Source organism: Spea bombifrons, chromosome 8 (genome assembly GCF_027358695.1).
Source record: "Spea bombifrons isolate aSpeBom1 chromosome 8, aSpeBom1.2.pri, whole genome shotgun sequence".
Classification (NCBI taxonomy): Eukaryota; Metazoa; Chordata; class Amphibia; order Anura; family Pelobatidae; genus Spea; species Spea bombifrons.
The window spans coordinates 22,072,821-22,092,067 of record NC_071094.1 but is presented as its reverse complement, the minus strand read 5'-3'; the positions used below and the strand labels follow the sequence as shown (position 1 = coordinate 22,092,067).

At 40.1% G+C, this 19,247-nt stretch overlaps 2 protein-coding genes across 2 annotated transcripts in view; both read left to right on the top strand.

The window, feature by feature from the left end:
• The first annotated feature begins 6,029 nt into the window (after nt 1-6,029).
• On the top strand, nt 6,030-10,947 carry RPS4X (ribosomal protein S4 X-linked). Its single transcript, XM_053472763.1, has 7 exons — nt 6,030-6,109; nt 6,908-6,985; nt 7,234-7,414; nt 8,642-8,739; nt 9,828-9,999; nt 10,218-10,375; nt 10,801-10,947. Exons 1-7 carry the CDS (start codon nt 6,107-6,109, stop codon nt 10,900-10,902), a joined length of 792 nt encoding a protein of 263 aa, XP_053328738.1. The 5' UTR covers nt 6,030-6,106; the 3' UTR covers nt 10,903-10,947.
• A 2,846-nt stretch (nt 10,948-13,793) lies between these two features.
• Nucleotides 13,794-19,247, top strand: part of NHSL2 (NHS like 2) — a 69,596-nt gene continuing 64,142 nt past the window's right edge. The window contains exon 1 of the mRNA XM_053472527.1: nt 13,794-14,362. Coding sequence (XP_053328502.1) covers nt 13,840-14,362 — 523 coding nt within the window. The 5' untranslated portion in view covers nt 13,794-13,839. The remainder of the gene's footprint in view (nt 14,363-19,247) is intronic.

The following is a 19,247-nucleotide window of genomic DNA, read 5'->3' as shown; positions in this document are numbered from 1 at the left end:
TTTACCAATGTTCTGTCCCCTATTAGTGCACACTTCTCAACTTTCCCAGTTTAGGATGGAAACCCCTTTCTTCAAATCCTTTGTACCTCTTCTCTCCTTGCTATTCCTCTCTAGGAGTGCTTGAGTATGGCAGGCGTCAGTTTTCTAAACCCCACAATAACAAATTAAATTGTTGACATTGAATGTAAAACTATCCTGTTTCTGAGCATCATTCCTTGAGACCCAAATCCCATGTCCCTCTTTTCTGTGACCTTACAATGTGTGCTGGGTATGGGTATACCGTGTATTAAAGCATTCTACAAATCTAGTCTTAATAATGTGTGTACAAATAGCAGAAGTATGTTAAGATGTTGAATTGTGCTGAAAAAAACGCATTATTCGTCTTCTAAAAGCTGCACAAATAGGGATAGTCCTATACAGGCACCTCCTGTTTGCATCCAAATTCTGGATGGTATGAAAATATGCTGTTCTTCCAAATACCTTACTTGATTGCACAAATAGCTTCAATAGCCTCAGAGTCAGGGCCGGCCTTTGGGGTGTGCGACCTGTGCCGCCCCCTCTGCACCTAAATTAAAACATCGTTTTTTTTGTTGTTGTTTTTTTTTCAACTTTATTTAACATGGAGGATGTTAAATAAAGTTAAAACAAACCAAAAAAAACAAACAATGTTTTCATTTATGTCCCGGGCAGGGGCGCCGAGCAGTTGCTAGTGAAGTTCTCGGCAACCTCTCGACGCCCCTTACTCTCCGTGACTCTGTCGCGGTGCCGGCATCTCATGTTGAGCGCCGGACTATTCCGGCGCTCAACATGAAATGCCGGCAGGACTCCTCAAGGTAAGTTAGGATAAGGAGAAGTAGGGGGGGGGTAGTTTGAAGGGGGGGTAGTTTGAAGGGGCGGGGGGGTAGTTTGAACGGGCGGGGGGGTAGTTTGAAGGGGCAGAGGGGGGCAGTTTGAAGGGGCAGAGGGGGGTAGTTTGAAGGGGCAGAGGGGGGTAGCTTGAAGGGGCAGAGGGGGGGTAGTTTGAAGGGGCAGGGGGGGGGCGCCAGAGGAGTAGTTCGCACAGGGCGCCAGAACACCTAAGGCCGGCTCTGCTCAGAGTCACATAAATGACAGTCCTTACTAATCTTACATGTATAGGTACTCCTTGTGTGACTGAGACAACAGCCTTTTTTTAATAAAATAAAAATAACCATGCTAAGTATTGGTTGTCCAGGTACTGTAGCATGCACTGTGCACTTACTGCTGACAGATTATGCATTAGCATGTCAAGGACCCAACTACTTGAGGGCCCCTAGGCACATGCCTAGTGTACCTAAGGCTTATCCACCACTGAAGGCAGACACTTTATAAAAAAAAAAAAAGCAAATATGGGAACATAATGTACTCGGCAGCAGCAGAAAAAGGAGACCTAAAGTCCTCTCACTCTTCCTGGCTGGGGCAGATAGACAGGGCCGGACTGGGAATGAAAAGCAGCCCTGGAAACATTTGGAGACCAGCCCCATATAGTTTATCTTGCGGCTCTTATACCCACACACACCGCTTATACATACCCGAGTCACACTATTTGCCATACAAATAACTATAAAAAACATTCTTTTTATCACGCTATTTGTATTAAGATGCCAGAAAGCAAAAGTGTTAAAAGGCCCCAATAAATTAAATACATTACACATAATGGAATCAAAACATTTGCTACTGCAAAAAAATTTAGATGAAAAAGTTCCATTTTATTCAGTGGAACAAAACAGTGATCACATTATTCTTCACGATATTCTTGTAAGAAACTTTTATTTCTTTATTAATTCATGTAAACTATTTTTTTCAAATTGTGATTGAGAAAAAAAAAATGTTTTTATTTCCTTTTATTTGCCAACCTGCCCCCCAGTTATGCACATCTGTCCCCAGACTTGCCACTCTGTCCCCAAAAATGCCTTATAGCCCCCTATATGCCACTCTGCCTCCCTGATATGCCTTATACCCTCCTATATGCCACTCTGCCCCATGATATGCCTTTTAACCCCCTTTATGCAACTCTGCCCCATGATATGCCTTTTAACCCCCTTTATGCCACTCTGCCTCCAGAAATACCTTTTAACCCCTATATGCCACTCTGCCTCCAGAAATGCCTTATACCCCCCATATGCCACTCTGCCTCCCTGATATGCCTTATACCCTCCTATATGGCACTCTGCCCCATGATATGCCTTTTAACCCCCCTTTATGCCACTCTGCTCCCTTTTTAGGATTTTGGGATTCTGCATGAAGTCTTGTTTTAGCATTTTACTTGCAGTTCTGCATACAGCCACCGGGATGTCTAAAGTAAGGCTTAAGTAGCATTTACACTGTCACACTGCGATCTTAAGTGCAGTCCGTATTGGTAATTATGTACTCTATAGGGCCAGATGGAGCACATCTAGCATTGTTGCTTTTTTGTTTTGGATAATAAACTATAAGGCCTTTATGTTGGACTTGCCCCAGCCAAGCCCTAGGGAGGGTAATTCTTTTTTTTATACGAGGAAAGGACTTTGAAAGGGGGAGGGGAAACATTTTTACCACTTTACATATATAATCAGAAATTGGATGATTGTGCCTGCAAGCTGTTGACACAGCTATGGATCAGCTGCCAATATGCAGATCCCAGGATTTTTGATAACAACATGATTTGCTTGTCATAAATGACTGATCATATTTTTTGGTTATAGCTTAATATCAATAAAGCAATAAAGCAATGGTTTTGTTGTGGGGTGAAGCTCTGTGTGTTATATGAGGGCTAATGCTTTTCACTGAAATTAGTTTTGCTCCTACTATTTACTATATATTACATATACTTATAATATTGGAAGCATGGAAATACCCATATGTAGACCCACATGATTACTTTTTTGTGACTTACTTGAAATGCTTTTGACTTGATAAAGGGAGGACTCCCGAAAGCTCGTCTATTATTTTAATACTGTTAGTCCAATAAAAAAGGTATTACAAGATTCTGCAACTTTCTGTTTTTTGCATTGTAATACAAAAATACCTTTTACTGTTCTCTGCATTACTATATGTTGAAAGATTTATTAAGGCAGGCAATATATTTTTCAGTATCTGTATTTTAAAGACGTTTATCTCGAGACATAGTGTTGTCCTATGTACATCTATATGTTCCTCATAATATTATTTTATGAATATAAGTGGCTAATTGTGTTGGAAAGAAAAATAGTTACACGAGAGCCAACATGGCAGCTTTGCCATTCATGCTTACAGGCAAAGAAACTTCCCCTGCAACATGTTGCATAAAACCTGCATTTCAATCACAAACAAGCACGATGCAATGTTATTACATCCTACAGACTTACTGTCTTAGACCTACTGTCTATTCGGGGGGCATTGGGCCTCAACCCTATTCTTATGTAACATTAAGGTACCTCTGAGATGTAAAACATTGATTTGAAACATAAATAAAATTCTATAATATATAGAATTTTAATTTCAGCACATTATACTAAAGGTTTTTAACACATTTACAATAATTAGTATTTTACTAATTATTATTATTTATTAATTTATATAGTACCGTCGTATTCCACAGAGCAGTATTAATATCACATCATATTTTCATGTTTTTATACAACATATTTTTCAAATATATTACAGTTAAGCCATGTAAAAAGTTGGTTTTCACTTGAAATAGTGCAGTATTTAAAATTAAAATCTATTTGCCCAAGTAAAAGAAAAGGACATACGCTTTAGTACTTATGAAAACATTACTAATACAAATGCAATTTAGATTAAATACATTTATTTGATGATAACAGGGGCAGGTATCAGTGGCGGAACTATTGGGGTCGCAGGCAACTCTTGGGCCCCCCTGACTGACAGAAATCAGGGGGTAGGGAGGGAGTGGGTATATCGTGAGAAGGGGGGTAGGGAGGGAGTGGGTAGATCGTGAGAAGGGGGGTAGGGAGGGAGTGGGTAGATCGTGAGAAGGGGGGGTAGGGAGGGAGTGGGTATATCGTGAGAAGGGGGGGTAGGGAGGGAGTGGGTAGATCGTGAGAAGGGGGGTAGGGAGGGAGTGGGTAGATCGTGAGAAGGGGTAGGGAGGGAGTGGGTAGATCATGAGAAGGGGGGTAGGGAGGGAGTGGGTAGATCGTGAGAAGGGGGTAGGGAGGGAGTGGGTAGATCGTGAGAAGGGGGTAGGGAGGGAGTGGGTAGATCGTGAGAAGGGGGTAGGGAGGGAGTGGGTAGATCGTGAGAAGGGGGGTAGGGAGGGAGTGGGTAGATCGTGAGAAGGGGGGGTAGGGAGGGAGTAGGTAGATCGTGAGAAGGGGGTAGGGAGGGAGAGGGTAGATCGTGAGAAGGGGGAGGGAGGGAGAGGGTAGATCGTGAGAAGGGGAGGTAGGGAGGGAGAGGGTAGATCGTGAGAAGGGGGGGTAGGGAGGGAGAGGGTAGATCGTGAGGAAGGGATAGATGGGTTGGGGGTGGGGGGACCCTTAACAGATTCTCGCACCGGGGCCCTGAGATTTCTAGTTATGCCCCTGGCAGGTATCTAGATGAAGTAAGGCCATTTTTTTTTAATTTGAGGGGTTGATTGACTCACATTTCCATTTTACCTTCCTTATCGTCTTCATCATCCAAAGATCGAATGTCATTTCTCACATCCATCTCCTGCACACTACATGCTTCATCCAATGTATAATTTGCCAAGTTCTAAAAGGTGTCATATCTTCGCAAATAAACTTGGCTGATAATGTTGTTTCTCCCACCCCAAACCTCGTCACATACTGGCCAGGTTCTTAAAGGCAACAAACTTTTGTAAATTGCCTGAGCTAATAATGTTATTCCTAGCGTCTCTTTCCTGCTCCTTGTAACCTTTATCTGATGTTTTACTGATCATGCTCTCAAAAGCGACATATTCTTGTTAATTGCTTTGGCTGACTTGGGAAAGCCATACAGGCTTCATCTATATGAAGTCAACACACACATGTGTTGGGGTGTGTGGATACAGGCAGGGAGTGATGTGGCTGCACCCAGGGGCCTGTAGCCATACTTGGGTGGGGTATGGTCAAGGACAGAGACACCAGGTAGTCACCTTATGGCTTGGAGGCAGGTACTGCCCCCCAGTAATTAATACACCAGCACTCATACACACATACTTACACATAAACACTTACACTAAAATCAGTTCATCATACCCCAATCTATCAATCACACCTTGCTACCCTACACGTCACACCTCACAGGGGTGTGCTAATGTGGGTGCTAGCATGAGTATGTATTACTCTTTAGTGGTAGAGAGTATATGGTATTAGCTTTGGTATACCGTATGGTATTACAGTATATGTTAATGTATGGTGTTAGCATGAATGTGTATGTCAGCATATGGTCTTAGCATGTGTGTTAGACTATGGTTCTAGAGGGTCAGGGTGGGCCTGGATGGAGAGGCAGGAGATAGCATGTGTAGCTATGTGTAAGGTGTTACATCTAGTTTGCATGTTAGTATGTAAGTGTGTTTTAGTTACTAGGTGAAGATGAAGAAATGCTGCATGCAGGTGCAACTATTCCTAGGCTCACCCCTAAAAGAGTCAACGTCCTTCCCAAAGACAGGCACTTTGGAGGTTTGCTAATTATATGAAACGGGCAGGATGGCAAAATGTAGGGAAGAGTATCTGATATATAGCTTTTCTGTTGTTACTAATTCTCCTTGAGTGTTCTGTAAACGTTTCCCTACCTTTTGCCACCCTGCCTTGTAAAACGATTTATGTAAAGAATAACACACATATTAACAACAACAACAGAATAAAGACTGTTTGGTATATAAGGACTTTTCGCTGTTGTGTCTACTTACCAAAATAGTTCTGTGCATATAAAAACAGACAACAACAAAGAGGAGCAGCGGGTGGACATTAATGTGAAATACAACATGACCTTGTGCTATAAAATATATCTAGCAATCGATTTGCGAGAACGAAACATGCAATACTACCTACCTTCCAGCAGAGTGCAGCACACTAATACAGAACACACGGTTTAAGTATGTCCCTTCTTGCCTTCCGTTTGCAGCGCACTGTTAACTCGGCGGTTCCGGAAGGAGGAGGTCCTTTCCATTGCAGACGCAGCCATGGTGAGACTTGTTCTCTGCTTTTCTCTGAACTTAATCTATCACCATCTTCGTTGATATTGTGGTTTTCGGCCCTTACTATCATATAGTTATGGAGTACGGGACTCAGGCGTCTGTGTTTGAGCAGTATTGAGGGATTATCCATAATGGAGGGATTTAACCGGGAAGAGATCGGTACGAGGGACCAGTAGGCCGCGAGTGCATTTGGGTGCCTCGTAGTAGCCGGGCAATGGATGCGACAAACTTTCGTGCTGGTTATTGAGCGACACGGCAGATTATGTATTAATGTGGGGTTTTGCGAAATAAAAGCACTTTATGGTTTATAGTTTGCCTCCAATTACTGCTTGCGTTACATGTTGGTTACATGTGTGCTAAGATGCGTTTCCTTATTCTTTACGCCTTTATTTAGTGCGATTTGTATTAAGTAGTCATGTGTTTCGTGTGCCGCGTGAAAGACCTTTCGTGTATGGGTGATACTATTTAAACATTTGTGTAGGGGCCTAATATATCTGTGCGAGGTGGGTTATTCTATGACCATGTTGCTGGCGGTGTTCATAGTTCTTTATAAATATGGCAAACTAAAACAGGACTCTCTAGCCCACATAAAAGCCCAGTGCTGTCCAGTTTCACCTTAGATTTATCTTTGGATATAGGATATACAACCATTTACTGTATGGTGAGTAAAGTTTAAGTAGGACGGGAATAGTAGTCTATGCCTTGGATGCTACATTTGCTTAAGTAACTGGCATGTGCAAGATACTTTATTTTATATAACGGTGCATTTTTTTTCTCTCTTTCTAGGCTCGCGGACCCAAGAAGCATTTAAAGCGCGTCGCAGCACCCAAGCACTGGATGCTGGATAAGCTCACTGGAGTCTTTGTGAGTATCTAAATATTGATTGCACCTATATATGTATTCAATCTTTTGCTAAGTTCTTGTAATGCTGTCATTGCAATGAAATAAAGTCTTGCAAGTGTAAAATGAATGTGGCTTCAAGCTGCTATTATCCTGATGTTTATACAATTGCATGCGGCCTTGTTCCATAAATAACGTGTTTTTATGTACGCTACTGAATTGCCCATATGTTAGTTATCTGTATCTTCATATTAATAAACTTCTCTTTACAGGCGCCACGTCCATCTACCGGTCCCCACAAACTTCGCGAGTGTCTGCCCCTGATCATCTTTCTGAGGAATAGATTGAAGTATGCTTTGACTGGGGATGAGGTAAAGAAGATATGCATGCAGCGCTTCATTAAGATTGATGGCAAGGTCCGCACAGATATCACATACCCAGCAGGATTCATGGGTGAGTAGTTAATTGCTGTAAGAGCGGATGCTACATTTATGTGATAGGTGGTAGATGCCGTCTAAGATTGTTATATCCTTACTGTTCTCCATGTAATTCAGAGAGAGTGCATTTCTGCATTGCTATACCTTCCTTTTTGGGGGGGGTGTAACGTCCCCACATTTGTGCCCACTTTCCTTAGTTTTCCTGGCAAATGTTACTTTATCTTATGCTTTTTGTTTCTGTTGAGAGCTTTTCTCTCCTTAATGTAAGTTAGAAGCTGTAAGATGCAGGGCTGCATTGTATCCAAGTGCTGTTAACACAAGTATCCTAGAAAATAGGAAGTTGATAGGACTGCAAGGGTTTTTTTTATCTGAAGACTGAAGCTCTTAATAGAAAACTTTTGAAAAGCAACAGTGCATTCAGAAGGAAAACAATTCTTCAATGGGAGCACTCAACACTTTTCTAAAGGCATCATTCCACCTATACTGCAAACATTTCATAAATGTACCTCTTATTTTTGCCCATATGGTGAAAAATCTGCTTGCTAGTATCGTATAAAAGCATTTGGAGTTTTTAAAGTTCCAATTTTTGCATAGTGTCTTTAGCTGCACCTTCCATAGTACAAGCAGCACTTGGTAGCATTTCCATAATAGATCAGCTCAGTGTGGTATCTGAGTAGGGAGAGAAATTGTCAACAATAGCAGCCTTCTGGGTTGTAGATAAAAATAAGCAGAAAGTGAAATAAAACAATGTTCTGTGCAGCAGAATTTCTCACAGGAGTAGCCTTTGTGGCATAAAACCAGGCACAGTTTGGTTGTTGCCATAGGAACTTAAAAGCCTTCTCAAGATAGTTTTGAGTTACAAATGTGTTGACTCTTGCTTTACATTCTGGTGTAACATCATTCTTTACTGTGCACCAATATTTTTCTTTGTGTAGGCTGCACTCATTATAATGGGATATTCATGTGTAACGTGGTTTAACAGCAGGTTATAACCATTTGGCACATCTAGTCGGCCTGTATGTACATTCATTTAAAGTATAAATGCTCCTGCTTTAAATGGTTTCTTAGAGCATAAGCAGTCTTAAATCTCTTGCCTAACTAACTTAATTAAAATGGCTGGTTAATCTGGATATGTCCATGCGTAACACCAGACTAAAGGTTTTAGAATGGGGTCCTAATTTGGCCTTGTAACTACCCAGTTTAAGTTTAATGTATAGTAATTGACCACACAATCATTCCACAGATGTCATCAGCATTGACAAGACTGGTGAACACTTCCGTCTGGTGTATGATACCAAAGGCCGATTTGCAGTGCACAGAATCACAGCTGAAGAGGCTAAGGTAAGCTTTAGATGTTTGAAGTAGTGAAGCCAAACCTGGCTAAAAGCGATATGTTGATACCAAGGAGAAACATTGTTACACAATGTCATTAGGAAGGGTAGATGTTGACTTTTTAGTTTGATTAGTGTTTCAGCTGGTTAAAAATTTGATTATTTTATTAGTTTTGTACAGCTATTCTCCCAAGAACTAAAGTTAAATCCACCAAGTTTCCTTGGGCAAAAGAAACTGTTGTACCTGGTCTATTTAGCTTTTGAACTCAACAGCTATGTTTATATTCTTGCCAGTAGCGGGTGTACACGCTTTGTCTGTTCAGAAAAGTTTTGAACTCATGTAACCAAGTATTGTATTAAAAATATAGCCTGTTCAGTTATATGGTCTAGGTAGGCTTGGCATAAAGATAGGGAACCTCAGCTAAGAATTTAAGTTATTTTTATATAGGTATTCGACCTGAACCCACATTATCAAAGACTTTTCCACTGGAGGTGATAGGAGTTTTTATTTTAACCTGTAGTGTGCCAGCTACTGTATATTGTAGAACTGTACTTGGGTACCATTATGTTCCCTCCACTGAGCAATCATTTAAAACAGTCCAGTTAAAGGTGGATCTGCTCCCTGACTTATGGATGGCTTCTCAGTGGCAGCTCTAATTTTTGCCTTTTTATGAGAGCTTGTTACTGTAGCAACAAACGCTGTTATCGCAGAACATCAGCATGCTTTCCCCATAAAACAATATGAAAAGTCTATTTAAATATTTAAAGTATAAAGAACATTCGTGGATCACTACTCCCGTATCGCTCAACAACAATACTGTGAAAAGGTATAGTAGAGGTGTGAAATGGTGCCCTATTTGCACATGCCTCTTCTACTGTGAGTTTTTTAGCATTATTATGGCATTCATAGAAGTGTGACTACCTTGTCACCTAAGGACTATTGTAGGTGAGCTACAATGCATATGCAGGGAGCATATTTAAGTAGGCTTTTTGTTTCTGGGATAACTGAAGAGCTTGTAAGCATACATTTTAAGCTTGTGGTTTGGAGCATCAACGTAGTGCCTTAATGGTATGACATTTCGTTTGATTGTTTTCTAGTACAAGCTGTGCAAAGTAAGGAAGACCTGGGTGGGAACTAAAGGCATCCCTCACTTGGTAACGCATGATGCCCGTACCATCCGTTATCCAGACCCCCTGATCAAAGTCAATGATACTGTCCAGATTGACCTTGAAACTGGAAAGATCACAGACTTCATTAAGTTTGATACCGGTGAGTATGAGGCTGGTTTAGTTTACTGCATTTTTCAAACTTAACTGAACAAGATACTTTGTTTTAGCTTATTTAGAACTGTTAACAAGCCTAATAAGTCAGTATAAACTGACATGTTTAAAACTTAAACCCTTGTGTACTTTTAAGTACTGTGCGTTGGGTTGGTATATTCAGCACTCTGTAAAACTTATATATTTTTTTTTTCCTTTTTCCCACAGGTAACCTCTGCATGGTGACTGGAGGTGCCAACTTGGGTCGTATTGGTGTTATCACCAACAGAGAGAGACACCCTGGCTCTTTTGATGTGGTCCATGTGAAAGATGCTAACGGAAACAGCTTTGCCACTAGGCTGTCCAACATTTTCGTCATTGGCAAAGTGAGTTGTTAGGGTGTTTTTTTTTTTTAAATAGTCTTTCATAAATTTCAAATGAAATGATTTTTTTTTCTAATGCGTAGTAATCTGTAGAGTGTTGAGAGCAACATTTCACCGTTGTCACCCATTTTGCAAATGTATAATTTTAGCTGAGATTTTATATTGGGGTACCCAGAAAGTAGGCTTGCAGTAGTCTAACTTTATGAATTGATCTATGGAATAGTTTATGGTAAGTGCTCTTGCCTGGTCTGCGCTGTAACTACCTTTCAGCGGGCTAAGATAGTAACAGGCAGTGGGTCATAGTATTCTATTTAGGAGAAACCCAGGATTCAGTGACATGGTATGCAAAAGTGAGGAGACAAAGCAATGCAGCAATATTAACCCTTTTACAGCATGACTATTAAACACTATTTTGGTTCCTCCTGCAGGGAAACAAGCCCTGGATTTCCTTGCCCCGTGGAAAGGGTATCCGCCTAACCATTGCCGAAGAGAGAGACAAGAGGCTGGCAGCCAAGCAAACCAGTGGTTAAACACATCTCCCCATTCTTTACAAAATAAATCTCTTGTCCAGTAAATATTTGACGTCTGAATTTGTATTGTGTACTCATTACTAAACAGTGGGCAAAGAAAATGTATACACTGGAGTTTAATTGGTATTTAGAAATAAGTGAGTTGGTACTTAGAAGCAAGCCAGTGGTGTTGGAACCAATATGCTTTAGTTGAGGTCTAATGAATTGGGCTCAAGCCTGCCATGGCTGACCCTGCTTAAAGGAAAACCCCAGCCATATTCATATCAAGTGCTTATTGGAGTCTGTTTTGCATTGATTCCATTGCTTTGCTTTTTTATTGCATGCACATTTGTGACAACATTCTAGTTAGAAAATGACTAGTTTAATGCCTCCCCAGCTGTCTCAACCTAAAGCAGGAAGCATTTATCGGTATACTTGCACACGCTCAGTGTTTGAATTTTTACTCTTGATGTTGCAGCTGCCTATCACATACATGCTTTCTGAGCATTGGTTGTTTGCTGACATTCAGTTGTCTGCATTGGTGACTTAAATGGGAGCACTGAGTGTTCATGAAGTATGCATAGTAATGTCTTTTGGTTTCAAGATAACACTAACACTGTATTTTACGAAGCATAAAACATTTTGGAGTCATGCCAAATGGGCTCCCCATACTTTCGTACCATGAAACTGGTTTTCACAGGGTTATTTCTGTACAGGCTGATGGTGTTAAATATATTAGTGTTTAGTCCTGAAAAGTGGAAACTGGTGTACTGATTCACATAACTTCCTGTGGGACTCGATTCTCAGCTCTTAGCCTTTCAGACCAGGAAATGGAACAATCTTTGTTCTTGGCGTCAGGCCCCTCTCAAGTATTAACTATAACTAAACCAACAAGACTTGCCATGGAACATATTTTTGTATTTGGGGTGTGCACAAATTCCAGAAAGAGCCCTCTTTCTAAAGTTACATTTATAGGTAAATTTGTTCTGCTTCTACCAAATGGTGTGGTGTCAGTAGACCAACCCTCGAGGAACAAACAAGAAGTTAACTACCCTAATGGTCTGTATGAGGTGGGTTTCTGTGTACCCTTCTTACTGTGCAAATGCATCATATGGATTTTAGAAGCAGGAATCTGTAAAATGTAGCATTTGACACGCTCCTGAATGGTGACCTTTTTAAATGTGTCAAGCCAATATGTAACTAATGCTTCCTTGAGTTAGGTTGTTTTGAGCAACTTGTATTGTAATACAATACATTTCACTTTGCATAAGGCTGTCTATCACACACACACATTTACCTGTGTTTTTTAACGTAACATCATGTAAAGATGTATGATTAATTGTTTGAGTAGGGCCCTCCTCACCTGTTGTCTCAAGTCAAATTGTTATGTTACATACTACTTGTGTCCTGTCCACCCATTGTACATCTCTATGGAATTTGGCGCGGTATAACAATAAAAAGGTTTTGTACCGTGTTAGATGTTGATGAAACAGAAGAAAAGTATATAGTTAAAAATGATACCATTTATTGGCCAACTGAGTTTAATTGCGAGCTTTTGAGACCAGGCAGGGACCTAAAAACTTGGTCTTGAAAGCGCGCAATTAAACACAGCCAATAAATGGTATCATTTTAATACTTTTCTTCTGTATAACCATAAATAACCTGTCGCCAATGACATAACGGGTATGTCGCCAACTTTGCCGACTGCTCCAAATTTGCTTCTATTGGAAGCAGCATGCAAAGAAACGGTGCCAAACAGTCATAAGACACAATGTGTAAAACGGCCCTGGTCCTTAAGGGCTTAAAGCCCCGGGTGCTGTAAAATTAAATAAGCATGTGAACCCCTTTAGTACAGTCTTTCATGTGCCCATACAATTTTTCATTTGATGCCATAGAAACACTTTAAATCAAAGTGCCAATATGTTAAATCTAAACACATCTTGTGCACTCACTTAGGATTTCTTATACAAAGTAGGTTCCGCTGCTGAACAATGACCCAAATTATGTTTTACGTCCCCTTATTACAGGAATACCCCACAAACGTTTTTATTGTAGAGGGTCACCATGACATCACTGAGGCCCCTCTCAGTTTTTTATTTTTGAATGTGTGCGATCCAGTGGTGTCTCCAGCTTTCATATTTTGGGGAGGGAAACAGGGACCAAAGTGGGGGGGGGGCAATTATTAAATGCTACATTTACACTAATATATATAGATATAAAGATCCAAGGCTGTCTTTAGACTGTCCTTATCTCCTGTGTAAGAGCAGGGAGAGATCCCTGCCACCAAAGACATGACATACTGGTTCATTCTAAAGGACGCACTGCCTTGCTTTTTATGGACATACTGGTACATCTGTAGGGTAATGAACAGGTTAATTCATAGGCAAGTGTTTTTCGATTGAATTTTTCATTGCTGTGTTCAAAAACTTGCTAAAGTGAAACACCAGTACCTATTCCGTGTCTGGTTGCTTCAAATTCCGGCATTGAAGAGGTTACTGTAACATCCGTACAGTGGGTGGAGATTGGTTAGTCTGGGAATCTGCAAACCTCTATAACGTTTAATAATCCCACATACTACAAGCCCTACCATTTAGAGGAAGAGGCTGCATGAAGTGTGATATCAGTTCCTGCAAGGATATGGGATATTAGATTTATCTGTGCCTGGAATGCTTGGCAATGCACCCCTATAAACAAGACAACATGACCAAGATCACAGAGACGAGCCTTTCACTTTATCTGTGCACATCTCTGTCTTGGATCACTGGATGTACTCAACTATAGCTTTAAGCAAGCAAGCTTGTGGAAAAGGATTTTTGATACATGCATCCATCTGCACTTTATTTTACCATCTGGATAATTGAAGAAGATTTGAATACAAGGAGTGTATTTTGTAACTATGAATAGATGTGTTTGTACTATGTGCATGTTATAAATTATTTCATCCCATACTTGGACCAAATGCCTTTTTATAAAAGAACCGTTAGCCCACAGTCACCCTGGGGAAATCACCACCTTCTGCAAAGTTTACTTGGGGCATCAAAAAAACGAACGCTTCAGAGTCCAGTTGTTTTCAAAAGTCATGGAGAGAGTGCAGAAAATCCAAAACATGGTATGACATTGGTACCAACGCCAGGTTATTTCAGAAACGCATTGCCTCTTGTGTTGCTCAGTGATGCTCCAAAACCAACATGCAACCATTCTGCAAGATCTCTCAAATACAAACATGTGTCACCCATTCCAGGTGATGCTGTTCCTGTGTATGAATTTCAAGATGCACATGTACGTTGCCTGATAACACTACTTCTGCAGCTCTCTGATATAAGCCTTCACTCAGTATCACTCCTTGAAGAGCTTGAGGAGGAACTACTTTCAATGCACAAGAGAATCACAAGAATGCATCGCCGAACAGGAGCCATGTACTGGGTGCTCTGTAACCACAAACTGCTGAGATCACCGGTACGGAGTCCCAGTCTGGATGTGGGTAAGGGGATGCCTATATATCAATTTCTTTATCAGATCTAGTTGTGTGTTTTATTTACTTTCCGAAAAAAAGTAATTCTTTCTTATACGATATTTAAAAAGGGCTGATATTTTCTACCAGCAATGTGATTCACCACAAAGCCCCTAAAAAACATTAGCAAATCTATATGATGCAAATCATGCAGGGCGCCGGGATCTGGCGTCACCCCGGTGCTCTGCATCAATAGCTGGTTGATAGTGATGAGGGATCACTAAAGCAGAGGCCTGGAGTGACAGACCTTGCACTCCCACCACAGGATGGAAGATAGAAGATGATGGAAGATAAGAAAAGAAAGAGATGGGGAGAAAGGGGTGTACGGGCTGTGTATATGTGTGTGTGTTTGTAAGCTGGTGTGTGTGTGTAAAGGCAGGGGAGTGTAAGGGAAGTGTATGTGTATATACGTGTTAATGGGCAGGTGTGTGTAAGGGCAGTATATGTGTATATATATATATATGTGTGTGTGTAAGGGCAGTGCAGGTATTTGTATGTAAGCTGGTGTGTGTGTGTGTATATGTGTGTAAAGGCAGTCGTGTGTAAAGGCAATGGATGTGTATATGCGTATTTATTGGCAGGTGTGTGTAAGGGCAATCGTGTGTAATGGCAGTGTATGTTTATATGCGTGTTAATAGGCAGTTGTGTGTAAGGCAGTGTATGCGTATATATGTGTGTTTATGGACAGGTGTGTGTAAGGGCAGTGTATGCATATATGCGTGTTTATGGACAGGTGTGTGTAAGGGCAGTGTATGTGTATATATGTGTGTGTTTGTAAGCTGGTGTGTGTGTGTATATATGTGTAAAGGCAGTCATGTGTAAGGGCAGTACATGTGTATATGCGTATTAATGGGCAGGTGTGTGTAAGGGTAGTGTAGTCTTTTCAGACTCTGGTGTGTGTGTGATCAGCAAGCTTTCCTGTTGGCTTTAATAGGAACCCTTTCCTGATTAGCAGCATATTGGACCATAGAAGAGGGAAACTGCTGCAGCAAAATACCACATCAGCAGCTTCTTTATTTTGTTCTTTTTATGTTGGAAAATAAGGTATTCGGAGTACTTTGATATGCATTCTCCTTTAGTGGGGGTGTCTGGGACATTTTAAAGGGTGTCCCTTAATAACATACATTTTAAGAACACATTTATTGACCATTCTATTGCAACTACATTTATTTCAGGTCCAAGTCTTCTGATTCATTTCTCCATCTTGGGGATTATTTACTTAATAGTTATGGTAATGTATTTATTGTTGAGTTAAAGGTCATCGATAAGCAACACTTTTGCTTAGATTCCTAAGATTCCCTGCCTAGGAAACGTTCTTCAAACATATACTAATGTGAAACTAAATAATGAATGCATCTAATGCTGTTTAAAAACATTCAAACACCCATAAACAGTGTGGATTATATATATATATATATATGTATATGTTGTAAGCTGTCGATTTATGTATTTTAATGTGTCACAGAAAATATAGTGTTTTGTAATCCTTAATACAAAATAGTATTGATCAGTTTTGTATGTTTATATTTTTAAACTGATGGATTGGGATTGGGAACTCTCTTTGGAAATATGGTAACCATAGTGTTTATGTTCTGTGTTATCTTAATACAGTTTACAAAAATTAACAAAACCCACCACTGTCTTTGTCTAGGTAATATAAAGACATTTACAAGCCTCACTCTTGCAGAATACATAATATACCTTATCAGGCATTCAAAAACCAATGGAAGCGCCCAATCATGTCTGTGTGGGAATCTTAGAAAGTTCTCAGATATGACAGTGGGGCTGCTTACAGTACAATGCTTGAACATTTTGACTGTCCAGCAGCTGCATATTAGCCCTCGGTATATATTCTAGCTCTGTTAGTTTAGCCCAATCTACAACTACCTTTATCCTTATCATATATGGTAAAAAAATGGCTAATGGAAGTCAATGTAGGGATGGCAAAAATAGCATCTGCACAAACACCAAGCTTAGTGTGGTGTTGGAGCAGGGAAGGTCACCAAAATATCACATGACTAATAACAATGGCAGCCTTTGGTCCGCATACAAAGGAAATTTATTGGATCAAAAGGAAATAAAACCAGGTTTTTGACAACGCACTGTATTTTATGCTCAAGATGAAACCCTCTAAATGTCTTAATTGTTCCTAGAATTGATATGAGTATTTCTTCTTAACCCAAATATCTATAAAACAATCACACTGGTGGTGACAAAAAAGCTTAGGTAAAAGGTAGTTTTATTTATTTGGCAAACACTCCAAAGATCACAATTTCTCTTTAATCAGTTGAAAGTAACTCTGTGTGAAGTGGAGATAACAAAACATCCCCAAATGAGCATGGAAAACACATCCAGATTGCTTAGCTGGCTTACTGCCTCATAATTGTGATCTGTTGGGAACGGCCACACCTTTGGAATTCTCATAAATTTAATTTGCAATTTTGCAGCCCATGTATTGTCCTCCCCGCCTTTCCCTTCTCCCACCCCAATATCTCCTCCCTATTGCATAAATGTGTTGGCAAATGTTACCCATTAATAGTAAAAGGATACAACCATGTTAGTAGTAGCTAACAGACCAGTGTGTACATGCGCAACATAAAAACTTTAGGTTACAATAGGTGAGGTTGTAAAGATTGGCCAAAAGTACCCCAGTCTACAATTCCTATTGTGTTCACCCATGTTTAAAATAAACTACCTTGTGTCTGCAGCATGTAAACTGTCTGCCCAGGTAGAGTGAAATGTGAAGGAGAGAAGGAGAGGAAAAGAGAGAGAGAGAGCCGACCAAACTACTCTGACAGCTGACAGTTTACCATAATAAAAACTTTTTTGTTGCATTCCCCTGACTACCAGGTGTTTCTACTCTCTATGTCTAGTTAACCTACCCTAAACAGCCTTCTGTTTCTCCCTTCTCTGCTGCTTCTCCAGTGGGCCTCTTTGAATTTCAAGGGTGGGGAAAGAGCCCCCCTCCGAAAACTCATGAGAAGGATTCTATGTATCTAATATTATTTTTTTTTATTTTTATGCAAGCTGTCATACATGCCTACAATGGCTCGAAAGTACAGGCACTGTACCTTAGGTCATTCCCTAAGGCTGTATTCTGTTCCTGTATTTTATATATATATTTAAACTGATATGTGGATGTGTCTGTATATTAATTTCTCTATGGTTAAATATTGACATAACAATATGTACGTATAATATGTACGTATATAAATATACTGGTCTTGTTGACAGGTAGTGTGACCACTTGCTATTGATAAGGAGTTGAATCTCATAAAATGTTGCTGAATCTCTAGTCTATAAACAGTGTTTTATATGATGGGGGGAAAAAACGTATCAGTAGAATAACCATTTTGTTATACTATGAATAGCATACCCCAAATTCATTTTTACCAAATCATTGCTGACTCTGCCCTAAGGTTATCTCTGGTGCTATCTACCTAATGCATGCATTATTGCTTGAGTTACATATTGGAACGCATACACCAGCAACTGCTGTGCACGTATGGATAGTCTGTCAACGCACAATATACTATATACTATCTATATACTAAAAGGAGAGGTGTGTTTCAGTTCCTTGTCTTCATTATACATCATGACCGGTTAACTCTAGTAATCCTCTGCTGCAGGGAGAGCTTGGCTGATCCTGTATAATGCATCATCTCCTCACCCATTGCATTAAGCATTATATACAGGGACAAGCCAATCTTGCTGGATCTATTTGCTCGTGATGGCCCTTCATTATGAATAGTGAATTGAAGGAGTTAAAACCACAACTCCCCCCAACATGTTTTTTTGAGGCTAGTATGACTCAATAGAGCATGTTATTGTGTTAATGTTTAGTCATGGGATACTGTTTTCATGAGTTTCAAGTGGGCTTTATGCCAATTTGTAAGGTGGAGGACAGAATCTGTCTTGGGATATCTATGTGTATGAGTTCCATGACTCTGTTAATGACCTTCTAATCTGCAGGATGTGTGGGTTATTTTCAGAGTAAACATTTAGCTCTTTGTAATCATATTCTCATACAGCTGCTCCCAACTGTATTGTGTAGCTTATTGATTCCTCAGAACCTCACCCTTTAGCAAGTTATATTTTTCCTAATTACAGCTCACCATTGGGCTCCTTATATCAACCCCACAATACCCTTTAAGCTGATTGGTGGATCTTTCCAATGTGTCCTTAATAACCGTTGTTTTTTATTTCCTTTAATTTCTAAAACCTCTTCTTTTCAACAGTTACTCCCTTTTAACTGATTTGGTCAACTGGTTCTAAGAGCTTCAATCATATCTCTCCATTATCCATCTCATGGGACAATCATTTAAATGTTGTTTAGCCTGGGAATTCTCACAGCCCTTCAAAACGTTCCAGAAAATATTCTTTAGTGTCCCCAGAGAGCTCAAGCTGATGAAAAAAACTGTACCCATTCCACAATTTCCAGTAGTTTACACTGACAATATCTGTGGGATTTGTGTTTTATTCTAATAGTAATTCATGTTCCCACACTCTTTGACAAAAATTCCATGTGAAATTGCCCTATTAGGCTAAAACTCTACTCAGGCCTAGTAGGCACCATGTAAATAGTGAATTGTTGCCCAGTGTTACGAAGGATGATTTTGCCAAAGAAAAAGCTTCCTAGTAAACATGATTTCACATGGCCCAACAGGGATTTCAATGCCAAGTGCTTTCTCACCCAAGCATCTATGTCATGGTATGTATATGGTGCCTATAGTGCATTTTGTTAAATGCCCCTTACTATTTACAATGCATCAGTAGCCTAGCTCATGTGGTTATCATGTGAGCTGAGCCATGTATGCCAGGAGGTCTGGTGGAGGGGGGAGATTGATGTTATGTT